This window comes from Cyprinus carpio, chromosome A1, assembly GCF_018340385.1.
Source record: "Cyprinus carpio isolate SPL01 chromosome A1, ASM1834038v1, whole genome shotgun sequence".
In the NCBI taxonomy this organism is placed as follows: Eukaryota; Metazoa; Chordata; class Actinopteri; order Cypriniformes; family Cyprinidae; genus Cyprinus; species Cyprinus carpio.
The window spans coordinates 29523962-29533294 of NC_056572.1; the positions used below are offsets into that span (position 1 = coordinate 29523962).

At 37.2% G+C, this 9333-nt stretch overlaps 1 protein-coding gene, 1 long non-coding RNA gene and 1 pseudogene across 5 annotated transcripts; 2 read left to right on the top strand and 1 right to left on the bottom strand.

The window, feature by feature from the left end:
- Positions 1–441: 441 nt before the first annotated feature.
- On the top strand, positions 442–5137 carry LOC109077042 (quinone oxidoreductase-like protein 1). Of its 3 annotated transcripts, XR_006160562.1 has the most exons (13): positions 442–515; positions 860–938; positions 1061–1138; positions 1316–1388; positions 1506–1524; positions 1608–1676; positions 1786–1919; positions 2351–2462; positions 2825–3121; positions 3818–3930; positions 4042–4147; positions 4667–4712; positions 4910–5137. XR_006160562.1 is itself a non-coding variant. In XM_042761426.1 (12 exons), exons 4-11 carry the CDS (start codon positions 1320–1322, stop codon positions 4138–4140), a joined length of 912 nt encoding a protein of 303 aa, XP_042617360.1. In that variant the 5' UTR covers positions 442–515; positions 860–938; positions 1061–1138; positions 1316–1319; the 3' UTR covers positions 4141–4147; positions 4667–5137. The 3 variants fall into 3 exon arrangements, 2 of the variants coding, with proteins under 2 accessions (XP_042617360.1, XP_042617355.1); XM_042761426.1 differs by having other exon boundaries at positions 4667–5137; XM_042761421.1 differs by having other exon boundaries at positions 4042–5137.
- Positions 5138–6024: 887 nt separating this feature from the next.
- LOC109077062 lies at positions 6025–7499 on the bottom strand. 2 transcript variants are annotated; one of them, XR_006160585.1, is made up of 4 exons: positions 7082–7499; positions 6770–6992; positions 6436–6559; positions 6025–6342 (listed from the first exon to the last, which is right to left on the bottom strand). It is a non-coding gene; the product is annotated as an uncharacterized LOC109077062 (long non-coding RNA). The 2 variants fall into 2 exon arrangements; XR_006160579.1 differs by having other exon boundaries at positions 6770–7499.
- A 5-nt stretch (positions 7500–7504) lies between these two features.
- LOC109077061 lies at positions 7505–9333 on the top strand (annotated as a pseudogene).

The following is a 9333-nucleotide window of genomic DNA, read 5'->3' on the forward strand; positions in this document are numbered from 1 at the left end:
TCGATCTCTATGTTTCGATTCACTGAGAACATTATAGTTGAAATATGCATCCTCTCACATTGGATTGTGCACCGAACCGATTCAACAGATTCATTATAAAAGAACGATTCGTTTACGAATCAAATGTTGCTAGCTCAGAAAGTCTGAGGCTCATTGACCTCTCAGGACGGTATACTGCTGTTTTTATTGATTATTACCAATACAATGTTACATTTCATTGATTTATTACAAAATATATTGATTTAAAAATGAATTGTTACATAGATTACATACATTAGATTTCTTCAGTCTCTAAATTTTTAGATTCACTGAGGACATTATTTAGCTGAAATAAACTAGTGGATATCTAACCTAATCCCTCACACATCGGATTGTACTGTGAAATGTTTCTCGTTTCCATTCTATCAAACAGACAGACCCTTGTCATTCTATGCGTTTTTATTTCTACTCAACTACGTCACACGGAGTCACGTGAAGGAAATGAACCAAACACTACCGCAGTCAACTACATGTTGGTAGGTTCTGTAATACTTTTACATGCAAAAAATATCATATAGCACAACAGAAGAAGATATAACACCGATCTTGAAGTTTTAAACAGAGAAACGCGATAGGGCTATTGCAACGGAAAACAAGTTAACGTTAGCTCAGCTAGAATGTAATTGTGTATTCTGCATGATTGGGATCTTACACTGTTTAACTTGCACAGTTTAAGTGCAAACAATAAATGTCGTGAATTGTGTCGAGATTGTTCTGTATTGGATATTATTACAATAATAGTATTAACAGAGTATTTCATTCAGCTTGTTGCTGTTGCTTGTGTTAATATTTCATTGGTTATTAATCTGTCTGATTGCAGAGCAGCTAAAATTGCCATGAAGGGACTTTACTGCAAAAAAGGACACCAGGGTGATGTGAAGTTTGTCCTGCAGGAGACAGTAAGAGTGCATGAACATGCCTTTACATTTTCTGTTGCATGCATTTACATATTCACAGTTTCCTGAAGAAATCTGTTATAAGCTATTTCTAATTGCATGATGTCCTTTGTTTCCTGTCACAGAATGTACCCAATAACCTTGGCAGCCATCAGGTCAAAGTTCAAGTGAAAAGCTGTGCACTAAGTCCAGTTGATTTTAAGGTAATATAATTGTCAAAAAGATGGTAAACAACGTCTGGCGATTTGTTGCAAATGACCTGCAGAACAGCATGTTTACAATACATGATGGCCGTTATTTAGGAAAAGATCACCCTCATTTCACAAACAGTGTTTTGTTTTTATACAGAATATTTGCATTCATCTTAATCTGTTTTTCAGCTGTATGAGGACCTCAAGTTTGATAAAGAACATGTCCCAGCCGGAAGGGAGATCGCTGGGATTGTTCTTCAAGGTTTACATGACGTCTTGTATATTTGACACCATTAATCATCTAATCAAATAAATTTTACTGATAAATCTGATGTGATGCATATCCTTTTCCAGTTGACCCAAAGTTACCTTTTTCCAGCCAGATGATGAGGTTGTTGGTAAGAACTTTATTAGACTCTCATTTTTATCAGAGTCTGCTTTATATGTGTATAATCAAATAAACATTTGCATGTCTTATCAGGGATTCTTCCTTTGGATGCTGAACAGTCTGGCCTTTGCTCCGTCGTGGTTACTGACGAATATAATTTAGGTATTGTTCACCTTACATTATTGACAATAGTCCTACCTAGTTCCTTAAAGATACACTACTTTTTAGTTCTCATATATGTTCTATTATTTCTCCTATGTTTTAATAACAGTTCAGAAGCCTGAGAAAGTGAGCTGGGTTGAAGCAGCAGCAGTAATTAAAGACGGTCTCAGGGCTTACACAGCTCTCCACACTCTGGCTCGGATGGCCGCGGGTCAGACAGTACGGGTGCTGGATGAGGCTGGTTTAGGTATCTGTGCAGAGATCAAAAGGGCAATACTTCACTGATGCGTCCTATTAGCATATTCACTACTGTGTTGAAAACAGTTGTGGTGCTTAATATTTTTGTGGAAACAGGTTTTTTTTTTCAGGTTCTTTAACAAATGAAAGAAAGGTTAAAAGAACTGTCTTTACTGTCACTTATGATCAATTTAATTTATTCCCGCTGACTTAAAGTATTAATTTCTTTAAAAAATAAAATCTTAGTGACCCCAAAGTTTTGAATGATAGCGTATATATGTTAAAACTGGCCAATTTTGTCATTGTGCTATTTTGAAAGTGGATTTAGTTGTCTTCTCATATTAGAATCAACACAGCTCTTCTACAAGCATTATTTGGCTCCATGCATTCGAAATCTCAAATCACTATCATGTACTTCCTGTTTTGTGTGCAAGCAGGCCTTTGGAGTTCTGGCCATTCAGCTCGCCCACTATCACGGTGTGAAAGTCCTGGCTACAGCATCGTCTCCGGAGGACCAGAAGTTTTTGGAAGAGCTCCGGCCAAGTGTGGGTGGGTGCTGAAATGAAGCATTGTGGAGAGAGAGGACTGACAGCGGCGATACTTTCCACATGAAGTGTCTGTTTAGGAAGTTCAAGCTTGGTTTGACTAAGAAATACTTAAGTTTGGAATGTGGCCGAGATTGTTGCCAGTTTAAAGTTTCTAACCCATCCTTTCCTCTTGAAATCAAAACTGATTTGTCCTAGAATAGATATTTGTCTTTCCTTAAACTCACTCATATTGATTGCCAAATGTTTTCTGATAGTGCCTTTCCCATCTTTTCAGTTCTCCCTTGAGCATCTTTTTGTCTTTCTTTGCCATTTGACTTTCTTCTTCATCTTGTTTCTTCCTTGTGCCACTTGCACTTGCTCAAGGTGTGCAGGAATCACTTTTGGGTAAGTTATTTATGGCAGCAATCTCTTCTAGAAGTATTCATTCAGGCTATCATATTCTCATAAGCCTCAAATCAAATCTATTCCTTGAGAATAGTCACTCGGCATACATCAGCTTGAAATGCTTAATCAATGTTAATTTGATTGTTTGTAAGCACTTAAGTGTATCTCTTCCCTCAGCTCGAGTGATCAGAGTGTGGGACTCAAAGCAGGATTTGGTGGACTCATGCCTTGAAGAAACTGGAGGTCTTGGAGTGGACATCATCATTGATTCAGGAGGTTTAGCACTACTTTACATAACAGTTGTAACTATTTCAACATAGTCTTCTCATATGTGCTTTTAATTAATTACATACAACAAGCAGTTGTTTTGCAACATTTAATTTTTTATTTAAATACTGGGAATACATATTCTACTGTTCAAAAAGTTTGGGGTTGAACAAAGTCACTTATGTTCACCAATGCTGCATTCATTTGATCAAACTACAGTAAAAACAGTAATTATGTTAAATATTATTTTAATTTTTATTTCTATTTTAATATGTAATGTATTCCTGTGAGGGCAAAGCCGAATTTCAGCATCATTACTCCAGTCTTCAGTGTCACATGATCCTTCAGAAATTATTTTAATATGCTGATTTGGTACTGAAGAATCATTTCTTATTATTAATTTTTTATTTTTTTAAAAACAGTTGTGCTGATTAATATTTTTGCGGAAACCATGATAAAATTTTTTTTTCAGGATTCTTTGATGAATGGAAAGTTCTTAAGCGCAGCAATTATTTGAATTTTTTCTTTTTGGTAACAATGTAAACGTCTTTACTGTCATAAAAGTAAAGACCTTGCTGTCACTCGCTGAATGAATGTATTATTTTTATTAAAAAAATAAAAAAGTATTGTCCCTAAACGTTTGAACGGACTGTACATGTTAATTTTCAATCAGCAGCCTATGATTTTGAGCCTTTTTTTGAACAGTGAGACTCTGTGAGGAGGAGCCAGAAGCACAGAGGCATTGCCCACACAAACATGACCTCCTTACCCTTCTTTCAGTGGGAGGTCATTGGGTGAACACAGAACAACACTTACAGGTTAGCAGCTCCTACAAAACACATATACTTATCAAATATTGACTAGCAGCATTGATTTTTACACTTTTATACTATACATTTAATAAAATCAATTTTATCCTTTTTTCAAAGCTGGACCCTCCTGACAGCCACATTCTCTTCCTGAAGGCAGCATCTCTCTCGTTCCTTAACGACGAGGTGTGGACAACATCCCTCGCTAAGCAGGGCTGATATCTTTGTATCTTTTAATACAAACTTCATTCATCTTTAACTGCCTACTGATTGGTCAGCATTCAGGCCTAAGCTTTGTTTATTGGCCTTAAAATATTAATTAGTCAAAGTTTCCAGCTCAGTCTAGTTTTCTTCACATTTTTGTATTTGGCAGATGCTTTTGTCTAGAGTGTCTTCTAGATACGTTTTCTTTCGTATATTATTTGCCGTGAAGGCAAGTCTTAATATAACCCCATGAATACGGCTCTGATGATCTGATCTTTATTCTTTACACAAAACACAGCTTTACTCTCCAGTGGAATGAAGAAGGGAGATCTGAATAGAAGGTATCAGAGCCATTTTTCTGAAATCACTATATGTTGCAAAGAGGTCATTGGGTTCCTGAGTGTGCATAGTTTGATGTATTTGGGACCTGAGGGCTTTCTCCCAGTGTCCTTAGGCTACTGGAACATCCTTGTCAACAACATAAAGGACACGTGGTTTCCTCTTTGTAACTGGGTTATTTGTCTTTAGTCTGCTCTCTCAGATATCTTAAAAGATGTGATGGATAAACTCTGCACAGGGACCTTCAGGTGAGAATGAGGAATATAAATGTGTGTGAAAGGAGAAGCAGATTGTGTGTACAAGAGTCTGTACAGGAGGAGAAATTACTTGAATCATGAACTTAAAACTGAATGTATATGGGCCATGTAGGTAATGCAGAGAGAAAAAGTGTGAAATCAGCTTGGTTGTGTGAATGCTGTTGAATTTGACTGCTGTCTCCATGCAGGCCACAATTGGAGGACCCTGTGCCTTTATATGAAGCTACGGTCTCCATGGAAATGGTACAGAGAAAGCAAGCGAGGAAAAGAATAGCTGTCAAGCTTTGAAGAAAGCTCAAAATATTTTTTTTCCCATAATTCTGTAAATTTTAGTTGTTATAAATCTCATGTTTTTGTCAGTTGCACTTTCAGTGGATTGTTGGTATTTAAAATCATGAAAATTCTTTAAATGGAAATCAGGCTCATTCCGAAAAACATATATCACCAAGCAAAAAGTATTTAGATTATACAAAAAAGTGTGTGTATATATCAACTTCTGAAATAATTTACATAAAAACATTTTTTCTTTGGCCTAGTTATGACATACTGTATATGCGATTTCCCTTGTCAAGCATTCCCAATGGATTATTAACAGCACCATCTGATCCCGTTTCTTTTGCCTATTAATATGGGGAGCTCTGTATGGAAAAGGACTGGATAATGCTGACCTAGAATTCCGCATCATTGTTCAGAGGTATGCATTTGATTATCAGTAGTCTCCTACCAGAAACACAGCATTTAGTTTGCTTTCAATAGAAGATTTGTGTTTGTAAAGATCTCATTGTCCTAAATGTCCCCTCATCTACCTGTCCACCATTCTTAAACTGTCACAGCTATCTAGGAGAAAAAAAACAAATTGTTGAAGCTCAGAGATCCCACACTGTGGGGCATATAAGGATAGTTTACTCACCTTCATGTCGTTCCAAACCTGAATGATGTTATTTTTAAAAAAAAGTTCACGCTGATCATTTCAATGCAATGAAAGCGAATAGAGGGAAGTGAATGTTTAACAAATTTTTAGTACTGCAAGGTGTTTGGTATCTATAAATTAATAATTAAAAAATTAATTGTTAAGTACAGTGTGTCTATAGTGTTCATGTTGAAGTGCAAAACACTTTTGTTGCTATTGAGAGGGGATACAGGTAAGGTTAGGGGCAGGTTTGTTGTTGTGTGTGTCCCTGTTTGTATTTACTCACTCTTTATTTCAAATAAATGAAAAGGATTTTTTTTTAAGTTTTAGTTAACAATAGAACAATAGTTAACTGATAGAAAAGAGCAGCATGAACATTCTTCAAAATGGAACAACATGAGGGTGATTAAATGACAGAATTTTTGGATTTGGGTGAACTATTCTTTTCAGTAATTTGGACTCCCTGTAGTTTTTAAGGTTAAGGGCTGCTGGCTCTTGGCTTGTGTCTAAATCTTGCCAGTGACAGCGTGAGGCTTCTGGTTCCCCGGTGTTCCTAATGCCCTACTGTTACCACAGTGACTATTGTCCCCAGAGGTTTTGAAGAACCACTCGTGTGTGTTCCAGAATCCTTTGCTCCTTTTGTCTCAGGCTCTCCACCACACACAGTTGTTCAAGGAGAGAACGGTTTGCACCCTGTTTGAGCTGTGATAGCTGTACAAATGAAAAGACTCAGACTGTAAGTGGTTTCATATCTTTAATTAGACACAAGCAGCATTAAGAATGAACAGATTTAATTAGACTCACTCTCTCTAGTGCTTTGACATTGTCATCGGTGAGGTTATTGCAAAGCTTTAGGGCATCGTGATTGCACCACTGCTCCCTATCCTGGCTCACTTCTGCCCCCAAGAGGACACTCCTCCAAGTAGTACTACAAACAACAGCAGTAAAATCAGGCTTTCCACCACACACAGTTGTATGTTTTCAAATAAATAGCATAAAATATACTATATGCAAATAAAAGCAATAACAATTACATGTATTTTGCATTAACATGCAGTCAAATTCCACACATGCAAATAATGTGTTTAGGATGTATGCATATACACACTTTCACACAGAAGAATATACAAATAATTACCTTGATAGTTTGAGTTGCCATAAGCCCCCTTCCAGTATCTAAGGGGAACGGATATAGATAGTAACAAAACTATGTAAGTGTGGAAATTTTACATACAAGCAATCTACTGTGGATGCTGTCGACTTGCTTTTGAAGTTGACAGGGATGAGAGATTGTGAGGTGAATCCTTTTTCTTTCAGCCATCTCCTCAAAAGAACAAACTGAGCTTCTTGAGTCAGAGTCACTACAGGAGCAAAATACAAACAAAATTATTCAGACATCACACACTATACTAGAAATTAACAATATCTCTCAGCGTTCATAACTGAATACCTTTGGAGACATATTTTTCCCCTAGCTCTTCTCCCAGCACGGCAGCCAGGTTTATTCGTTTTAAAGTTTCCATAACTGCACTAGTATCTAAAGCTCATTTCGGGTGTAATGTCATTCCGTACAGCAGTTACAAACGAAATACACATCCGCGTGGTCCAAAAACACAGCCAGGTCACGTGCTTCAATCGTCGTTGCGTCAATTTATAGAAAATTATATAAAAACATTTACGTACACATTACATCTACAGCTCACAACTGTTGCTGTGTAAGCAAGCAAAACATGATGCACATTTCCATAGACATAGACATCGAACTGCAATGCTTTATGCAAGTGTATTTCTCTGTGCATGCGACGCAAACCAAAAACTGCCAAAAATAAAAGTGAATTGATCACCACGGAGTAGAGCAGGTACGAGTTTTCGTTATTTTATTAATTAGGCTGCTGTTTCCGTTGTGTCACAGAATATGGTCTTATTTTCAGACACATTGCAGCTATGAGCAGCAGTAGCTCTGGTCACTGGTGCAAATAAAGGCATTGGGTTCGCAGTAGTGCGGTCACTGTGCAAAGAGTACTCCGGGGACGTGTTTAATATTTTAATTTAATATTTTCTACAGTTAATACAGTATCTATGTTTAAAAAAAAAAATAAAAAAAAAGAACAGAGTAAAGATATTTAAAATCCAATGCATGGAAGGCAGATCGGTAGCATCTGGTGGGAGAAATAACGAAAAACATATTATATAATTGTTAAACTACTAGATTCCTGTATAAAATATACTGTAAATATCCCTCCAAATATGGCTATCGCCTAGTTGCTTATAAGAGTAATTTCAGACGTAATTAGGTTTTGCATTTTTATATGTACAGACATTATCAAAGACTACTAGACTGTGGCTGTATTTTAGATTGTATCCCTAAAAATCGCTCCATATTTTAGTATTTTTTGCATTTACCATAAATTTCATATTCAGTTTTTTAAATAAAGATCACAATTTTAAACAAGTCAATTTTAGCCTTTTCTAATCACTTCCATGCTTTTTTGTGTTCATATAGCAAGTGTCTCAAAATCAATTGTGCCATACCGATGAAGTAAAACAAAACAAAAAATTACAAAACGCCAAATTTGTCAGTCTAAAATGACCGCCAGAGGGATAAAATGCTGTCATAAATTCACCTGCTGTGTTATTATGTGTAATGAAAACAATGTTTGATTTCTTCATGGCAGTGGCAGACACAACCCCCTTAGGGATCCAAGCAAATGTGACACTGAAGACTAATTTCTTTGCTACTAGAGATATGTGCAATGTGTTCTTGCCCATTATCAAACCAGGAGGTAAGTAATGTTAGTTTTCCTGGTGGTTTTCTCTTCTCTTTTATTCCTTTAAACATCATATTTCTTTATAGGTCAGATAGTGAATGTCTCCAACGAAATGGGCTTGGTGGCTTTAAGCCGCTGTAGTCCAGAACTCCAGGCCCGTTCTGAAGCAATGACATTCATATTACACAGGAAGAGCTAGTTGGGCTGATGGAGCGTTTTGTCCGTGACGCTCAGGAAGGGGTCCACACAGAGCGAGGTTGGCCTAGCACTGCATATGGGGTCTCCAAAACTGGCCTCACAACCCTGACTAGAATCATGGCCCGAAATCTGCTGAAAGAGAGGCCTGGAGAGGAGATCCTCTGCAATGCCTGCTGTCCAGGATGGGTCAGGACTGACATGGCTGGACCAAATGCAACCAAGTCACCAGATGAGGGCGCCGTCACTCCAGTGGCCAAAGAGCCCCATGGGCAGTTTGTTTTAGAGAAGAAAGTGCAGCCATGGTGAGAGGTACAAAGAGTAATCATGTATGTTTGTGTTGCAAAGCTGGAGTCAAGTTCAGACACACCCAGAGTGACCCATCAGTATTTAGAGAGGCTATTTCTAGAAAGTTTTGGGCTGAACTCAGACTGAACCCTTGACAGAAGACTTCAGGCACTCCGAAAAGTTACTATGTACATTGTGTACTTTATTATTGTACAACACAAAAAGCTTTAAAATTTGATCAAAGTTTTGGTGAAAAGACAAATTGAATTTCATTATCTGGAAGTTAAAGTTAAAACCAAAATGTTGTGCTCAAAGAGCCATATAGCAGGATTTATGTGGTCTTAAAGGAATAGTTGAAAAAAGTGAAAAATTGCAGGAAATGTTCTCAACCTCAGGTCATCCAAGTTGTAGACCAGTTTGTTTCTTTATTGGAACAGATTTGGAGAAATTG